The following is an 18,654-nucleotide window of genomic DNA, read 5'->3' on the forward strand; positions in this document are numbered from 1 at the left end:
GTTTGTGTGTGTGTGGTCCTTGTGCCCTCCTCTAAAAGCACAGACAGCCAGCTCTTAACCCCTCCCCCACACAAAGCATTAAACACATTCCTCCTCTGACATGACAGCAGCACAACTCCACCTTCTCCCTCAACGGTCTGAGAACTATTACAGACCCACCAGCCATATAAAATGCAAGTCAGCTTATTTCTGTAAATAAAATTTATTTTTATACAGGTATTTCATTTGCCCCAAGCAAAAGTCGGTCAGTATATATCATAACGGATGTTGCTGTCCCAAATGGAAAGTTAAAACTCTCAGAGAACAGAGAAATCATGTCAGATCTACCCCAAAGACACTGCAGGTGATAGCCACTGAATAAAGGCTCCGTCCCAAATGGAACCCAGTTCCTTATATAGGGCACTACTTTCATTAGGGCCCCATAGGGCTCTGGTCAAAAGAGTGCACTTACATAGGGGATAAGGTGTAATTTGGGCCGCATCCGAGGCGGGTCCATACTGTGAACGCACCCTTCGTCCACCCGACAGGAGACCTCTGCATTTCATACCAGGACCTGACCTGGAGGGGCTCCGTCTGGGCTCTGAGGGGTTCAGTTTCCCCTAGGTACAGATCTAGGATCAGCTTCCTCTCCACCAATGTTAACCTTAACCATTAGTGGGAGGAAATGAAAAGCTGAGCCAAGATCAGCATCTAGGGACAACTTCACCCTACACCGGCACTGAGTTGGGGTCAGCTTGCCTTAAATAAATAATACACTGAGGTGAAGTGATGAGAGGTGGACAGGTGCGTGTTGATGTTGGTGTGCAATGGGGCAAGGAGGGTTAGGGGAACCCAGGGTTGAGGGCTCATTTGCGCTGGACTGTTGTGAACGGTGAGGGCATCTGGATGGGTGGTTGGACAGGCTGGAAGGAGGAGGGAACGGGCTTCTTTCGTGTGTCTGGAGAGGGCGTCTGGAGCACTGAGGGGAGGAGCTGGTTACGTTTGATGATCTGCAGGGCGAGCTGCGTGTTCCCTGAGAGGGGGGGTGGGGGGGGAGAATCAAAAAGAGAGGCCGAGGGAAACAGTGAGATCATACACAGCTCTTAGTAAGGTCATAATGTCTTGACCCCTGACCTTTCTACACAGGACAGAGGTTGACTGACAGCAGCAATCTGTCATCACTGCCTTTGTGCCAGACTGTGGCCTTCGGCATTCTACCTGGAGAATTCTAGAACTGGAATGTCAAGAGTTTGATTGACATCAGCCCCAACACTTCCTTGGAACCCCCCCCCAACTATGCTAGAAAACAATAGTCAAGAAGAATCTATTAAAGACAACTATCATAAGGGCCAGATTGGAAAACCTGAGGGCCCCACGTCACAACTTTGCAGGTGGGAATGAGAACCCAGAGAGATGTAGCTGACTCACCGTTCTGCAGCTCCAGGTAGACAGCCAGTAAGATGGCTTCAGGAGGAATCTCCTTGGTGTTCACCATGGAGGCGGCCTGGGAGAGAGGAACAGGTTCACAAACATCTAAACAGTCATGTTTGGAACAATAACACATCTGAATGGTTTCAAGAGATAAGTATGTACTGTAGCTGTGTGTGTGTGTGTGTGTGTGTGTGTGTGTGTGTGTGTGTGTGTGTACCGTACCTGATGCAGGCACTTGCGGGCCTTCTCGTACTCACTCCTCAGACAGTAGGCACTGCCCAGGTTGAACAGCATTATGGCCCGGGCTGAGCTCACTGTGCTGGGGTAACACAGAGGAGTCTGCTTCCCTGCTGTACCAACACACAACACACCCTGTCAACAGAGGAGTCTGCTTCCCTGCTGTACCTACCAACACACCCTGTCAACAGAGGAGTCTGCTTCCCTGCTGTACCTACCAACACACCCTGTCAACAGAGGAGTCTGCTTCCCTGCTGTACCTACCAACACACCCTGTCAACAGAGGAGTCTGCTTCCCTGCTGTACCTACCAACACACCCTGTCAACAGAGGAGTCTGCTTCCCTGCTGTACCTACCAACACACCCTGTCAACAGAGGAGTCTGCTTCCCTGCTGTACCTACCAACACACCCTGTCAACAGAGGAGTCTGCTTCCCTGCTGTACCTACCAACACACCCTGTCAACAGAGGAGTCTGCTTCCCTGCTGTACCTACCAACACACCCTGTCAACAGAGGAGTCTGCTTCCCTGCTGTACCAACACACCCTGTCAACAGAGGAGTCTGCTTCCCTGCTGTACCAACACACCCTGTCAACAGAGGAGTCTGCTTCCCTGCTGTACCAACACACCCTGTCAACAGAGGAGTCTGCTTCCCTGCTGTACCAACACACCCTGTCAACAGATGAGTCTGCTTCCCTGCTGTACCAACACACAACACAACCTGTCAACAGATGATCACTGGATGTTACCTCACACACAGATGGGGAGTCTCTACTGAGACTGCAGGGAGTGTGTTAGGTGTGTGTGTGTGTATACACTCACATGACTCGACAGGCTCCAGATCCCCTTTATCTGGCCCTGTGAACACAAACACTATCAAACAGTGATCCAGTCATCATGTGACTCAGACATCAAACCATCATGTGGTTAAATGGATAGGTCATTTCAGTTAGGGCAGAATACTGGTTGGGGTGCATCGATTGGAGCGAGAGAGGTGGGTGTGAGGACTAACCTTGGTCCTGCTCGCTGGACAACACCCCCATGGAGACATCAGTGACGTTCTCTGGGTTGAGGTGACCGATGGCCTCTGAGATCCGGTCCAGGGATATGAGGGCCTCTGCAGCATACAGGTGGCCCAGGAACCTGGAACAGAGAGACAGAGGATGTACCGTCAGACAGAATCAGATGCACCATTGACTCACTAGTACTGGGGCTTGTTCATGGGGATGTGAACATAGTTCATCGTATATACTGTCAAAAAAAATGATATACCGTAAAACTTACATTAACAGCCCGAGCGTTAAATCACTCAACACAACACACTTGGAGACAGGCTTCTATCTGAGCCCGGCGTCTTTGATCTTAATGAGCACAGCATTTGCATTGTTAATTGTTTAATTCCAGCATTCATTTTAATCAATTTCCTGCACGAATGTGTTATCATTTATACACGGTCAGGTTTATTTTGTCTTAGTATGCCTCCATAAAAATGTACTAGTCTCCTTTATGACTGTGCATTTTCAGCAGTTCTTACTTTTGCCACTAGAGGGTGATCAGACAGTTTTCTGTACTCCAAAGTTGTGTGTTTTTGTGCTGGCCAGTTAGCTAGCCGTTATTAGCCGTTTCTTCCTGCCGATAAAAACTGATGATTGCAAGAATTGATTTTTTTATGTCACAAATCAAACAATGAATGGTAACCTGGTAAACAGTTCATTTTCTGAAATGTCTGCTGTTGCCCGGCTATTAAATGGGACTGGTGGCTATTTGATACTGAGTTTTACAGTATGTACAGGTGCGACCAAATATACTGGCACCCCTGCACTTTCCTTAAATAATTCCCCTATTCTCAAATAAATTTGACATAATGTTTTTTTTTCTTCATACTTTGTTATTGGATTTTCAACATTGCAGAACCAATTTTAGTTTTGTAAACTTAAGCCAAGATAAATTTACAATTTTAATTTAGAAAATAAAGACAAATGACATGGACAAAATGATTGGCACCCCAGAGCTGTAACTTGCACAGCCTTTAGCCAAGATAACTGCAGACAAACACTTCTTGTAGCCATCAATGAACTTGCTGCTTTCTACTGACAATTTGGCCCCCTTTTCAGCAGCAACCAGCTCTAATTCTTTCATGTTTGAGGGGTGCCCTCCACCAACTGCTGTTTTCAGATCTCACCATAGGTTATGAATGTACAAGGTGTGGTGAGCAAAAGTTTATATTTCAACTTCTTTTAGAAGAAATACATTAACCCGCCACATTCTGGGGTGAGGATTACACCAGGATACCCCCCCTAGTCTGTCATTAACCCACCACATTCTGGGGTGAGGAGGACAGCAGGATACCCCCCCTAGTCTGGGGTGAGGAGGACAGCAGGATACCCCCCCTAGTCTGTCATTAACCCACCACATTCTGGGGTGAGGAGGACAGCAGGATACCCCCCCTAGTCTGTCATTAACCCGCCACATTCTGGGGTGAGGAGGACAGCAGGATACCCCCCTAGTCTGTCATTAACCCACCACATTCTGGGGTGAGGAGGACAGCAGGATACCCCCCTAGTCTGTCATTAACCCACCACATTCTGGGGTGAGGAGGACAGCAGGATACCCCCCCTAGTCTGTCATTAACCCACCACATTCTGGGGTGAGGAGGACAGCAGGATACCCCCCCTAGTCTGTCATTAACCCACCACATTCTGGGGTGAGGAGGACAGCAGGATACCCCCCTAGTCTGTCATTAACCCACCACATTCTGGGGTGAGGAGGACAGCAGGATACACCCCCTAGTCTGTCATTAACCCACCACATTCTGGGGTGAGGAGGACAGCAGGATACACCCCCTAGTCTGTCATTAACCCACCACATTCTGGGGTGAGGAGGACAGCAGGATACCCCCCTAGTCTGTCATTAACCCTCCACATTCTGGGGTGAGGAGGACAGCAGGATACACCCCCTAGTCGGTCATTAACCCACCACATTCTGGGGTGAGGAGGACAGCAGGATACCCCCCCTAGTCTGTCATTAACCCTCCACATTCTGGGGTGAGGAGGACAGCAGGATACCCCCCCTAGTCTGTCATTAACCCACCACATTCTGGGGTGAGGAGGACAGCAGGATACCCCCCTAGTCTGTCATTAACCCACCACATTCTGGGGTGAGGAGGACAGCAGGATACCCCCCCCTAGTCTGTCATTAACCCACCACATTCTGGGGTGAGGAGGACAGCAGGATACCCCCCCTAGTCTGTCATTAACCCACCACATTCTGGGGTGAGGAGGACAGCAGGATACCCCCCTAGTCTGTCATTAACCCACCACATTCTGGGGTGAGGAGGACAGCAGGATACCCCCCTAGTCTGTCATTAACCCACCACATTCTGGGGTGAGGAGGACAGCAGGATACCCCCCTAGTCTGTCATTAACCCACCACATTCTGGGGTGAGGAGGACAGCAGGATACCCCCCCTAGTCTGTCATTAACCCACCACATTCTGGGGTGAGGAGGACAGCAGGATACACCCCCTAGTCTGTCATTAACCCACCACATTCTGGGGTGAGGAGGACAGCAGGATACACCCCCTAGTCTGTCATTAACCCACCACATTCTGGGGTGAGGAGGACAGCAGGATACCCCCCTAGTCTGTCATTAACCCTCCACATTCTGGGGTGAGGAGGACAGCAGGATACACCCCCTAGTCGGTCATTAACCCACCACATTCTGGGGTGAGGAGGACAGCAGGATACCCCCCCTAGTCTGTCATTAACCCGCCACATTCTGGGGTGAGGAGGACAGCAGGATACCCCCCTAGTCTGTCATTAACCCACCACATTCTGGGGTGAGGATTACAGCAGGATACCCCTCCTAGTCTGTCATTAACCCACCACATTCTGGGGTGAGGAGGACAGCAGGATACCCCCCCTAGTCTGTCATTAACCCACCACATTCTGGGGTGAGGAGGACAGCAGGATACCCCCCCCTAGTCTGTCATTAACCCACCACATTCTGGGGTGAGGAGGACAGCAGGATACCCCCCCTAGTCTGTCATTAACCCTCCACATTCTGGGGTGAGGAGGACAGCAGGATACCCCCCTAGTCTGTCATTAACCCACCACATTCTGGGGTGAGGAGGACAGCAGGATACCCCCCTAGTCTGTCATTAACCCACCACATTCTGGGGTGAGGAGGACAGCAGGATACCCCCCTAGTCTGTCATTAACCCACCACATTCTGGGGTGAGGAGGACAGCAGGATACCCCCCCTAGTCTGTCATTAACCCTCCACATTCTGGGGTGAGGAGGACAGCAGGATACCCCCCCTAGTCTGTCATTAACCCACCACATTCTGGGGTGAGGAGGACAGCAGGATACCCCCCTAGTCTGTCATTAACCCACCACATTCTGGGGTGAGGAGGACAGCAGGATACCCCCCCTAGTCTGTCATTAACCCTCCACATTCTGGGGTGAGGATTACAGCAGGATACCCCCCTAGTCTGTCATTAACCCTCCACATTCTGGGGTGAGGAGGACAGCAGGATACCCCCCCTAGTCGGTCATTAACCCACCACATTCTGGGGTGAGGATTACAGCAGGATACCCCCCTAGTCTGTCATTAACCCACCACATTCTGTGGTGAGGAGGACAGGAGTGCAGTCCAAGGAAGGAGGAGGGACTGATGGGAAGTCTGTGGTCATGAAGTCATGAAGCAGTCTGAAGAGTCAAGAGGTCTGCTAGGGCCACATTACCATTACCAGACGGTGAGTCATGTTAAGTCCCGTAAGCTTTGGGGGAGGGGGGGTAAGTCATATGGAGGTTAATGAAGTGATAACAAGAGCTGCATGGATAGCAGGAAGGAGGGGGAAGAGGAAGAAACAGAAAGAGGTGTTGAGAGGGGAAAGGGGGAGTGAGGATGAAAGGTTAAGGGGATAGAGGAATGAAGTCCATCTGGTATAAGACTTTATCTGAGTGGGGAAAGAGATAGAGAGATAGAGAGAGAGGGATGGATAGAGAGAGAGGGATGGATAGAGAGAGAGGGATGGATAGAGAGAGAGGGATGGATAGAGGTCTTACTTGAGTGATCCAGACAGCTTGGTCTGGTGAAGGAGCTTCTCTGCATGGTTCAGGGCCATCAGGTTGTCTCCTAACACCAGGGCCACGTAGGCACTGCAGGCCAGGAGGGAACACCTAGAGAGACAACACCACATAGGAGAACCCAGTCAGCACAGACAGGACAACATAACAGATCACACCAACCCTGCACTGGGAAACAGTGGGTTGCATAACATTCAGATGTGGGGGAAATTAATTCTATATTGAAATGAAACAATTCATTTAATTATTTGTGTTAGTTAAAGAAAAGTGCAGGTGGGGAGAGTCTGCACTGTAGTGGTCGTGTCCCTCCCAGGCCTCTCACTGGTTGGCAACAGAACACTCAGGGATTCCAGGAAATAAACCCAAGAAGTTAACGGGGCTGCTCCTAAACTTTCCCTGTGGGGTCAGCCCTTCATTCAGCACATCCTCCCCAACTCTACCCCCTCCTAATGAAAAGTGGAAGGAAGGAGGGCAAGCTTTATCCAATTAGTCCAGAGAACAGAGACCCAGGAAGACCAGGGCAACAGAGACCCAGGAGGACCAGGGCAACAGAGACCCAGGAGGACCAGGGCAACAGAGACCCAGGAGGACCAGGGCAACACAGAATGGAAAAAAGAAAGAAGGGGAGAGAGGGTTATTAACTGAATGGGGGAGACAGGAAGGGGAGAGGGGGTTATTAACTGACTGGGGGAGACAGGAAGGGGAGAGAGGGTTATTAACTGACTGGGGGAGACAGGAAGGGGAGAGAGGGTTATTAACTGACTGGGGGAGACAGGGAGGGGAGAGAGGGTTATTAACTGACTGGGGGAGACAGGAAGGGGAGAGAGGGTTATTAACTGACTGGGGGAGACAGGGAGGGGAGAGAGGGTTATTAACTGACTGGGGGAGAGAGGGTTATTAACTGACTGGGGGAGACAGGAAGGGGAGAGAGGGTTATTAACTGACTGGGGGAGACAGGGTTATTAACTGACTGGGGGAGACAGGAAGGGGAGAGAGGGTTATTAACTGACTGGGGGAGACAGGGTTATTAACTGACTGGGGGAGACAGGATGGGGAGAGAGGGTTATTAACTGACTGGGGGAGACAGGGAGGGGAGAGAGGGTTATTAACTGACTGGGGGAGACAGGGAGGGGAGAGAGGGTTATTAACAGACTGGGGGAGACAGGGAGGGGAGAGAGGGTTATTAACTGACTGGGGGAGACAGGGAGGGGAGAGAGGGTTATTAACTGACTGGGGGAGACAGGGAGGGGAGAGAGGGTTATTAACTGACTGGGGGAGACAGGAAGGGGAGACAGAAAGGTACAGAGGTCTCTCTTACCTGAGGTTTTCAACCTCCTGTTTCCTCAGAGGTGAAGACGGTGCTGCAGAAAGGAACTTGTCTCCTTCTTGACCCTTCCCACTGTCAAACCAACGATAAGGAAGTCGGGGAAATGGAAAGAAACATACTCCCTGTAAAGTTCTTCTATAAGAGGACATGGAGAGCTGAATCCTTGTTAATAGTCTATAACCTTAATAACCACAGTACGCTACAAAAATAGATTTGGAAGATTTGACAAGGCATGTTTTAGCAACAAGCCAATCTCAGGGTGAGATGAGACACTGACCTGCAGGCGTCGCTGTTCTCTGAGCCGCTCTCTGTGCTGCCTGACTGGCTGGGTGTCTTGGGGCCGTTCTCTGCCTTGTTCTCCTGCTGCTGGTGATCAGGGAGGAGGACCAGGCCGTTCCTCAGACAGATCGCTGCAAACTCCATACTGGCCACCGGAATGGCTGCAGACTGCCCATCACTACACACACCCACATTTAGGAGAGGAAAGAGTAAACCATGAGGTTAATGGAGATATAGCAATGATCAACATCTTGGGTTGTCTCAGTACCCTCTAATTTCAGCAATCACTACCATGTAAACAAATGTTTTAGCGCCATCTCCTGGACAGTACTGGTTTGGTCCATAGGGAGAGGGAAAACTGACCTGTAGATTGTGTTCTGGGTGGACTGTGACGCCAGGATGATCTTGCGATGGTAGCCCTGCCCAACGATGGCCTGAACGATACCTTTTTTACTCGGAAGACCCTTGTTGTCTTGTTCTAAGCTCTGGAAAAAAAACAAAATGCAAAATTTGAATGTTGGTAAGTTTTATTTCACGGTAAGAAAACAAGTGAGCGTGTGTTTGTGAGTGTGTGTGTTTTTATCACAACTCACACCCTTGTTGGCAGCGATGCAGCACTCAGCCAACCGTAACCAGAGGCCAGGGTTAGAGTGGTACACCTGCACAGCATCCATCAGACAGTCGAAGGCTGCCAGGGGCCGGCCGATGTGCAGCAGCTGGATCCCACAGTTATACAGCAGCTCATAACGCTTGTTGGCTAGCAGCGCACACATGGGGATGCCCGAGAACTGCTTAGCTGGAAGGACAGAGAGACAACAGAGCTAGTCGGGGTACAACAGAGCTAGTCGGCGTACAACAGAGCTAGTCGGCGTACAACAGAGCTAGTCGGCGTACAATGACGGAAGAAACATGTAGGATCAGTTTCCCGGACACAGATTAAACTAGTCCTGCACTAATACACACTTTTGATGGAGAATCTGCATTTAACATACTTTTAAATCCAAGACTAGGCTTAATCTGTGTCCGAGAAACTGTCCTGCGGCTTTGAAAAGTGTTAAACCCAGTTTATGTTGACTCACATTGCCCGTTACCCGTCGCCCCGCCGTCCCCCAGCTGTGCACATGTGTGGTCGTTCTCCTGCAGGGCCTTTTTGAAGTAGAATATGCCTAGGTTGTGTTTCCCCATGGCAAAGTGTATGCAACCCAGATTGTTCCAGAACATACAGCGCACACATTCACCTGATGGTAGAAACAAACAAGACAGAACATTTAGTGGAACTTCCATATAGGGCAGTGGTTCCCAAACTTTTTATAGTCCCGTACCCCTTCAAACATTCAACCTCCAGCTGTGTACCCCCTCTAGCACCAGGGTCAGCATACTCTCAAATGTTGTTTTTTGCCATCATTGTAAGCCTGCCACACACACACATACGCTATATGATACATTTATTAAACATAAGAATGAGTGTGAGTTGTCATCACAGCGCAGCTCGTGAGAAGTGACAAAGAGCTCTTATAGGACCAGGGCACAAATAACATAATAAATCAATAATTTAGCTCTTTATTTAGCTTTCTTACATGTAAACTTAATTTGTTCATCGAAAATTGTGAATAACTCACCACAGGTTAATGAGAAGGGTGTGCTTGAAAGGATGCATATAACTCTGCAATGATGGGTTGTATTGGAGAAAGTCTCAGTCTTAAATCATTTTCCACACAAGGTCTGTGCCTGTATTTAGTTTTCATGCTAGTGAGGGCCGAGAATCCACTCTCACATAGGTACGTGGTTGCAAAGGGCATCAGTGTCTTAACAGCATGATTTTTCAAGGTAAGAAACTCTGAGTGCAGCCCTATCCAGAAATCTGGCAGTGGCTTCTGATTCAATTACATTTTCACAGAAACGCTTGTTGCAATTTCGATGAGGCTCTCTTGTTCAGATATCGGTAAGTGGACTGGAGGCAGGGCATGAAAGGGATAACGAATCCAGTTGTTTGTGTCATCCGTTTCAGGAAAGTATCTTCGTAATTGCGCAACCAGCTCACTCAGGTGCTTCGCTATACCACATTTGAAATTGTCCGTAAGCTTGAGTTCATTTGCACAAAAAAAAAAATCATACAATGATGGAAAGACGTGTGTGTTGTCCTGGTTAATGCAGACAGAGAAGAGCTCACACTTCTTAATCATAGCCTCAATGTTGTCCCACACATTGAATATAGTTGTGGAGAGTCCCTGTCATCCTAGATTCAAATCATTCAGGCAAGAAAAAACATCACCCAGATAGGCCAGTCGTGTGAGAAACTCGTCATCATGCAAGCGGTCAGACAAGTGAAAATGATGGTCAGTAATGAAAACTTTAAGCTTGTCTCTCAACAGAAAAAAAACGTGTCAATACTTTGTCCCTTAATAACCAGCGCACCTCTGTATGTTGTAGTCTTCCCTGTGGCTCAGTTGGTAGAGCATGGTGTTTGCAACACCAGCATGGTGTGTGTGCAATGCCAGGGTTGTGGGTTCGATTCCCACGGTGCGCCAGTACAAAAACCAAAAAAATTCAAAAAAGGATGAAACGTATGCATTCACTACTGTAAGTCGCTCTGGATAAGAGCGTCTGCTAAATGACTAAAATGCAAAATGTTGTAAAAGCATTACACGGTCGCTGCCCATATCATTGCATAATGCAGAAAATACACGAGAGTTCAAGGGCCTTGATTTAACAAAGTTAACCATTTTCACTGTAGTGTCCAAAACATCTTTCAAGCTGTCAGGCATTCCCTTGGCAGCAAGAGCCTCTCGGTGGATGCTGCAGTGTACCCAAGTGGCGTCGGGAGCAACTGCTTGGACGCGCGTTACCACTCCACTATGTCTCCCTGTCATGGCTTTTGCGCCATCAGTACAGATACCAACACATCTTGGCCACTAAAGTCAATTTGATGTCACAAAGCTGTCCAGTACTTTAAAAATATCCTCTCATGTTGTCCTGGTTTCCTTAATTGACCTCCCATAAACGTAACGGACATATACTAGGAGCTGTGCCAGGCCTGCCACGTCGGTTGACTCATCTAGCTGTAACACATATAATTCACTAGCTTGTATAAGAAGCAGTAATTGTTTCAAAACATCTCCTGCCATGTCCCTGATGTGCTGTGAAACAGTGTTGTTTGATGAAGATAATGTCTGTATAGTTTTGGGGGCCTTTTCCCCCAGCATTGTCCCAGATATATCCGTGGGAGTAGGAAGAATTAAGTCCTCCACAATAGTATGGGGCTTGCCTGTCCTAGCCACTCAGTAGCTCACCATATAAGATGCTTCTAGCCCCTTCTTATTAATGGTATCTGTTGCTTTTATACATGTCTTACTACTCGAAAGTTGTCTTTATTCTCGCTCAAAAAACTCCTGTGGCTTATTTTTGAAATTGTCATGTTTCGTTTCTAAATGTCTGCACAAGAGTGAAGGTTTCCCGCAAGAGAGTAACGGTTAATGTGATTGGATGTTAATTATTTGACTAGGCTACCTGTATTTGACATTGTGTTGTTATTTCGCTGAACACCAGATGGTTTCATTTTATTTCTGTTATTGAAATGAGGCTACTCAGACGAGAAAAAGACCCTCACCCAAATGTATAGACCCATTGGAAAAAATAAAAGTACTGTTTACATTTTTTATTTGGCGTACCCCCGATGGCATTGCGTGTACCCCAGTTTGGGAATACTTGATATAGGTAATACTCAATTGTAATCTGTCACTGACAGGACAGTCTGAAACCCTTTTAACACCATCTAGCCAACCTGATCCATAGTCCTGAATCGGATATATACTTTTACATAGGGTCTAAACGTACCTGTTTTGATGGCCCCAGGGTGCTCTGCGATGTTGGAGCTGTTTAAGAGCTTCACTGCTTTGCGGTAGTTTCCTCTCAGGTACTCAAAGTTACTCTTGAGGAAGAGTGAGGAAGCAGACTAGTGGGAGATGAAGGAAAAACAGGTTGGCATGGAAACATTGACATTCTAGTCATTTAGCAGATGCTCTCATCCAAAATGACTTACAATCAGTGCATTCGACTGAAGCAGGGAAAGGTAGGAAGTGGATGTTTGGGAGAGAGCAGGTTTAGTAAGGTAGTTTAATAACCTGGTTCCAGATCGTTTCGTGCCGTCTTGCCAACTCCTATGGTCATTGTCACGCCATTGACCATAGGAGTTGGTAAGACAGCACAAACAGGCTAGTTTAGTCATGGGTTTAGCAACGCAAACATCATGACTCACATTCCCTGCTGTGTTCATCACAGACTTGATCTCCCTTTTGCATGCCTTTGATGACTTCATCTGAATGTACGCTCGCACTTTGTACTGTGAACGAGAAGAACAAGAAGTGTGAAACAAAAGCAGCAATACAAAAGCTGCTTTCCCGTCTTCATTTCCGCCACCTCAGGAAAAGGATTGGTGTTAAACGTACCTGGTGCATTTTGGATTTTGCCGCTTCGATCATGCCAATGAACTCTGCCTTCTGGTTCCGACCATCTTTATTGGCGCTGTTGACACTCTGCAATATCAAGATAGACACCAACGTTTGAAAATAACCACATTGCATTAAGAAACTATAGACTTCAAATGTCTTCTCATAGTAAGTGAAGTTTAAACCATTAGTATAATAGCCTGCACTCAGATGTAACTAGCGTAACTGCATAACCTCAGTAAGATATTTTTTTGGGCAGGCAAAAATGACGTGGACATCCAAAGTAGGAGTGTGGTGTGTTTGGTTCTAAAGGCACCTTTACACTGACCCAACATTGACCAACGCTCCAACATTTGCCAACAACCACCAAATCACATCTATCCAATTCTGTGTTTGTTGGTCAATGTTGTGTCAATGTGTAAGCGCCTGAAGTATATTTTAGTAACCTGTCCTCCAGTAAGCTCCCTGAGATTATCCTGAATGAGGTCTGCTGCCTCCACTACCGGGTCCCTGTGAATGTAGAACTTGCACTGTGCCTGAAATATTACCTGGACATGACAGACAACCTCAATGTAAGTACACACACAGCAGCACATCTTTGCTCTCAACACAAGAACCTTAACTTCTCTAGGGTAGGGGGCAGTATTTTGACGTCCGGATGAAAGGCGTGCCCAAATTAAACTGCCGGCTACTCAGGCTCAGAAGGTAGGATATGCATATTATTAGTAGATTTGGATAGAAAACACTCTGAAGTTTCTAAAACTGTTTGAATGATGTCTGTGAGTATAACAGAACTCATATGGCAGGCAAAAACCTGAGAATAATCCAACCAGGAAGTGTGGAAATCTGAGGTTTGTAGTTTTTTCAAGTGATTGCCTTTACAGTATACAGTGACTTAGGGTTCATTTTGCACTTCCTAAGGCTTCCACTACATGTCAACAGTCTTTAGAACGTTGTTTCATGCTTCTACTGTGAATATGGAGCAAACAAGAGGGCCTGGAGTCAGATGAGTGAGGAAATGACATGAGCTCAGAGGCGCGTGCTCACGTGAGTGTGAGCTGTGTTCCTTTTCTTTTCTGAAGACATTGGAATTGTCCGGTTGGAATATTACTGAAAATTTATGTTAAAAACATCCTAAAGATTGATGCTATACATCGTTTGAGATATTTCTACGAACGTAAATATAACTTTTTTTGACTTTTTGTCGTGACATTTTCACACGCTTCCTGCATTTGGAGTAGTGGACTGAATGCGTGAACAAAAAGGAGGTATTTGGACATAAATGGACTTTATCGAACAAAACAAACATTTATTGTGGACCTGGATTCCTGGGAGTGCATTCTGATGAAGATCATCAAAGGTAAATTAATATTTATAATATTATTTCTGAGTTTTATTGACTCCACAAAATGGCGGGTTTGGTTTCGTGTCTGAACGCTGTACTCAGATTATTGCAAAGTGTGCTTTCGCTGTAAAGTTTTTTTGAAATCTGACACAGCGGTTGCATTAAGGAGTACCTGTGAGTATCTATAATTCTTTGAATTACAGTTTAATATTTTATCAACGTTTATGATGAGTATTTCTGTAAATTGATGTGCTCATTCACCGGAAGTTTTGGGAGACAAAACATTTCTGAACATTACACGCCAATGTAAAATGGGGTTTTTGGATATAAATATGAACTTTATCGAGCAAAACATACATGTATTGTGTAACATGAAGTCCTATGAGTGCCATCTGATGAAGATCAAAGGTTAGTGATTAATCTTAGCTGTATTTCTGGTTTTTGTGACGCCTCTCCTTGCTTGGAAAATGGCTGTGTGGTTTTTCTTGTCAAGGTGATGTCCTAACATAATCTAATGTTATGCTTTCGCCCTAAAGCCTTTTTGAAATCGTACAATGTGGTTGGATTAACGAGAAGTGTATCTTTAAAATGGGATATAATAGTTGTATGTTTGAGAAATTTGAATTATGAGATTTGTTGTTTTGAATTTGGTGCCCTGCTATTTCACTGGCTGTTGAATAGTGTGTCCCGCAGGTGGGACGGTCACGTCCCACATACCCCAGAGAGGTTAATATCTCACAACTTTACAGTTGCCACCAATAATAACAATAACATATCTGCTTAGGAAGAACAGTCATTTCTCTAAGAGGTGGAAAATAACATTCAACATACATGAGCACAGTAAAAAACATCAGAACATCATGGGTCAAAGTCAGAAACATGACACCCGAGAATGGTGCATGCTAGCACACCCCTCTTTAGAGGGACACGTACCTCCCCTTTGCCGTTCTTGTTGTTTCCCTGTACAGACAGTTTCTCCAGCACAGCAAGGAGATGGAGGGCCTTCTCTGGCTGGTATGTTAGCAGGTACAGATCCACCAGCAAGAAGCAGACCGCCAGAGCAAACTTCTCTTCTAGGACAAATAACACCATCAAGCCATGCTAAACTGTGGGGCTGCAAAGGCCGATTCATCAGGAACATTGCCAGTTGCTGTGACTAAGTGTATGTGCGTACTGTGTAGTCATGCAATACATTTCAATGTTTGTGTTCTCTGACAATTACGAATGTCCATATAAAAACACCAAAACCTACCAAACGGCTCCAGAAACTGGTACAGCCTCTCTCCAATAGCAATAGCTTCGGAGTACTGTCTCATGTGGTAGTGAATGATAGCTTGATTGTAGTAGAGCAGACTGTTTTCTACATCATCCAAACCATCAATATCCTCCATTGAAGTGTGAACCTTGATAGACAAAAAAATGCATGAATGTTAAGGATTAGCCAACTTAATGACTGAACTATTGTGTGCATGTGTGAATATATTGATGAAGAATCAAGACATTTAAAGCAGGAATCAACGATACTAGAATATGTTTAACATTTATTTGGCGTGTCATTGAGAGAACTGGATAAAAGGTTTCAACGATAGTCACCTGGTTTTTCATTGCAATAAGAGTCTGCTTCAGGGTGCATGTGGTGGTTTGGCCGCTCTTGTAGAATTCAGCTATTGCTTTATTCAAAGCAATCTTGTAGTCCTCCTTGTTCAACTCTTGCAGCTTCCCAAGGTGTTTCAAAGATTCCTCATAGTTTCCGGCCTGTGAGTAAACAAATTAAAATCAACAAATGTAACAAAAAACTTGTGAATAGTTGCATCAACAAATGTAAACAAACATTGTAAATCAGATAGGTTTGACAGATGGAGTTGTAGCCAAGTTGGCCAACTCCCTAGGATTGCACAATTTGCCGCAAACTGTTGATGGTAAATAAATGCGACGTTACCGTAAACGCCTCCAACGCATTTGCAGCTATTGCTTTTTCTTGGTCTGAAATCCCAGGGGAAGAAGTGTTATCATGCTTGACTTAATTTAATTCTGGTTGAATAAAAAAAAAATATATATATATATATATATATATATACAGCCCATTTAGCTAGCTAATAATGACAATTGTTTGCTGCCAAGCCATAACAATGTTAAAACAAGTTAGTTAACGTAAGCTAGCTAGGTCCAAATTCTGGTGGGCGTGTGTTGACAGTTAGCATTCATGACACGCAAGTCAAGATTGTTGACATGACAAGTTAGGGAACTTGCTAGCTAGTGCATAGTTAGTCGAGTGTGCCAATGTTGGTCACACGTGACACAATTAACAACTAACTAGTTAGCCAACTAAATAGTTGTTTATTGGCATGTTTAGTTAGTGAATATCAATTCATAGCTAGTTAGCTACCAACGCAGCTAGAGCAAGGACACTGGAAGGATGGCTAGCTAACAACACTGGCGTTTACTAATATTACCTAGCAAACAACCGATGGTTGGTTAAATGTAAAGCCCATGTAAATGCTAGTGGATTAAAACTAGTGTTTGTACTAGCTAGCTATCCGTATATAGTTAGTAAGATAGAAATAACCTAGTTAGCATACCACTTTAGTTAACACATATTAGCAAGCTAGTCACTCTCCCACCTGTGTTGTTATCTGCCATTTCGGGGATCTCGTGCTTTAATTGTTGGAAATGCCCCAGCCAGAAGGTTTACTAAGATAAATATTGGGACAAAACGATTCGTTTACTATGTTAGCTAGCCAAGATGAGAAATGTAAGTACTCCGCTCGTTCGTAACTAGAACAAGATATCCGAAATCTGACCGCTCTCAAATGCTTTTTTTCAGTGTTCCGCCATTGAAATGACGCTGAAGTAAACAAATCTGAAAGGGCAGTTCGTGACGCAGATGCCTGTCAACACAAATAAATAGCACCATCTACCGGTATGGAGGGATGCAAGAAAAGTGCATCCACCCCAATCCTGGTCCCCATCTCATACTTCAAATAATGTGGTCACTCTCACTGTCAAATAAAATAATCCTACGTATTCATTTGCATTAACGGGTTATCAGAAGACATACATCATCTGCTCAACTTACTAAAAAAACCAAAGCTAATGAAGTATTATGCATCAGTTTTCAATAATTCGTACCCCTAACTTATCTCCACATGGTGGCAGTAAATTATCATTATTGATACATGATGATGCCCTGCAGACTGGTAAGTAAGAAAGTCAGATTAACAAAAATTGAATATAAAATAGGCCTGATCGTTGCATTGCTTCACTTCACAATCATGCATATTTGACACCATTTCAAATATGATGTAAAATGTTATTTACAAAATTGTTTTCTCACTATAAAAGGGCTGCACTATACTGTCGTGAAGCTCCAGGGAGGACAATATAACAAAGTAAACCAATTGTGTACTGCAGGCTAATAATGAAAATCAATTAAGCATCGTTACAGAATCTCTCTCTCTCCATCTCTCTCTGTCTCATCAAAAAGGAAGTTAATAAAAAAACACTAATGGCTTTTTAATTGTATTTCACTCAGGCAATTCCACACAGTCTGTGGTTCTTTGAATAAAGGAACCAGAGTAAGATCGGTTATTTGACAAAGTCAAAAAGAAATAGATGATGCTGAAAGATGTTTGAAACCCAGTGGCAGTTCCTGCTCTCAATAGTGAAGACTTGAAGGAGAGACTTGGCAAGAACAGCTCAAATATGCAAAGGGAAACGACAGTCTATCATTACTTTAAGACATGAAGGTCAGTCAATCCAGAAAATGTCAAGAACGTAGAAAGTTTCTTCAAGTGCAGTCGCAAAAACCATCAAGCGCTATGATGAAACTGGCTCTCATGAGGACCGCCACAGGAAATTAAGACCCAGAGTTACCTCTGCTGCAGAGGATAAGTTCATTAGAGTTACCAGTCTCAGAAATTGCAGCCCAAATAAATGCTTCAGAGTTCAAGTAACAGACACATCTCAACATCAACTGTTCAGAGGAGACTGCATGAATCAGGCCTTCATGGTTGAATTGCTGCAAAGAAACCACTACTAAAGGACACAAATAATAAGAAGAGACTTGCTGGGACCAAGAAACACGAGCAATGGACATTAGACCAGTGGAAATCTGTCCTTTGGTCTGATGAGTCCAAATTTTGTGAGACGCAGAGTAGGTGAACGGATGATCTCTGTATGTGTGATTCCCACTGTGAAGCATGGAGGAAGAGGTGTGATGGTGTGGGGGTACTTTGCTGGTGACACTGTCAGTGATTTATTTAGAATTCAAGGCACACTTAACCAGAATGGCTACCACAGCATTCTGCAGCGATACGCCATCCCATATGATTTCCGCTTAGTGGGACTATAATTTGTTTTTCAACAATATAATGACCCAACACACATGAAATGTTATTAGTCTAGCGAGAATATATACGGGGGGGGGTTGAGGTAATATGTACATGTAGGTAGAGTTATTAAAGTGACTATGCATAGATAACAACAGAGAGTAGCAGCGGTGTGAAAGAGGGGGAGGGGGGGCA

The 18,654-nt window shown here is 45.5% G+C and overlaps 1 protein-coding gene across 6 annotated transcripts; it reads right to left on the bottom strand.

Moving 5' to 3' along the window:
* Positions 1-183: 183 nt before the first annotated feature.
* LOC106606068 (CCR4-NOT transcription complex subunit 10) lies at positions 184-17,000 on the bottom strand. 6 transcript variants are annotated; one of them, XM_014202153.2, is made up of 20 exons: positions 16,753-17,000; positions 16,071-16,114; positions 15,725-15,886; positions 15,384-15,534; positions 15,065-15,201; positions 13,233-13,334; positions 12,787-12,873; positions 12,597-12,680; positions 12,176-12,293; positions 9,421-9,579; positions 8,935-9,137; positions 8,705-8,826; positions 8,340-8,519; positions 8,054-8,134; positions 6,715-6,828; positions 2,659-2,789; positions 2,469-2,504; positions 1,633-1,760; positions 1,408-1,483; positions 184-1,012 (listed from the first exon to the last, which is right to left on the bottom strand). In XM_014202153.2, exons 1-20 carry the CDS (start codon positions 16,769-16,771, stop codon positions 846-848), a joined length of 2,301 nt encoding a protein of 766 aa, XP_014057628.2. In that variant the 5' UTR covers positions 16,772-17,000; the 3' UTR covers positions 184-845. The 6 variants fall into 6 exon arrangements, with proteins under 6 accessions (XP_014057628.2, XP_045575040.1, XP_045575042.1 ...); XM_045719084.1 differs by having other exon boundaries at positions 15,065-15,204; XM_045719086.1 differs by lacking the exon at positions 13,233-13,334.
* Positions 17,001-18,654: the final 1,654 nt, after the last annotated feature.

Source organism: Salmo salar, chromosome ssa05 (genome assembly GCF_905237065.1).
Source record: "Salmo salar chromosome ssa05, Ssal_v3.1, whole genome shotgun sequence".
Classification (NCBI taxonomy): domain Eukaryota; kingdom Metazoa; phylum Chordata; class Actinopteri; order Salmoniformes; family Salmonidae; genus Salmo; species Salmo salar.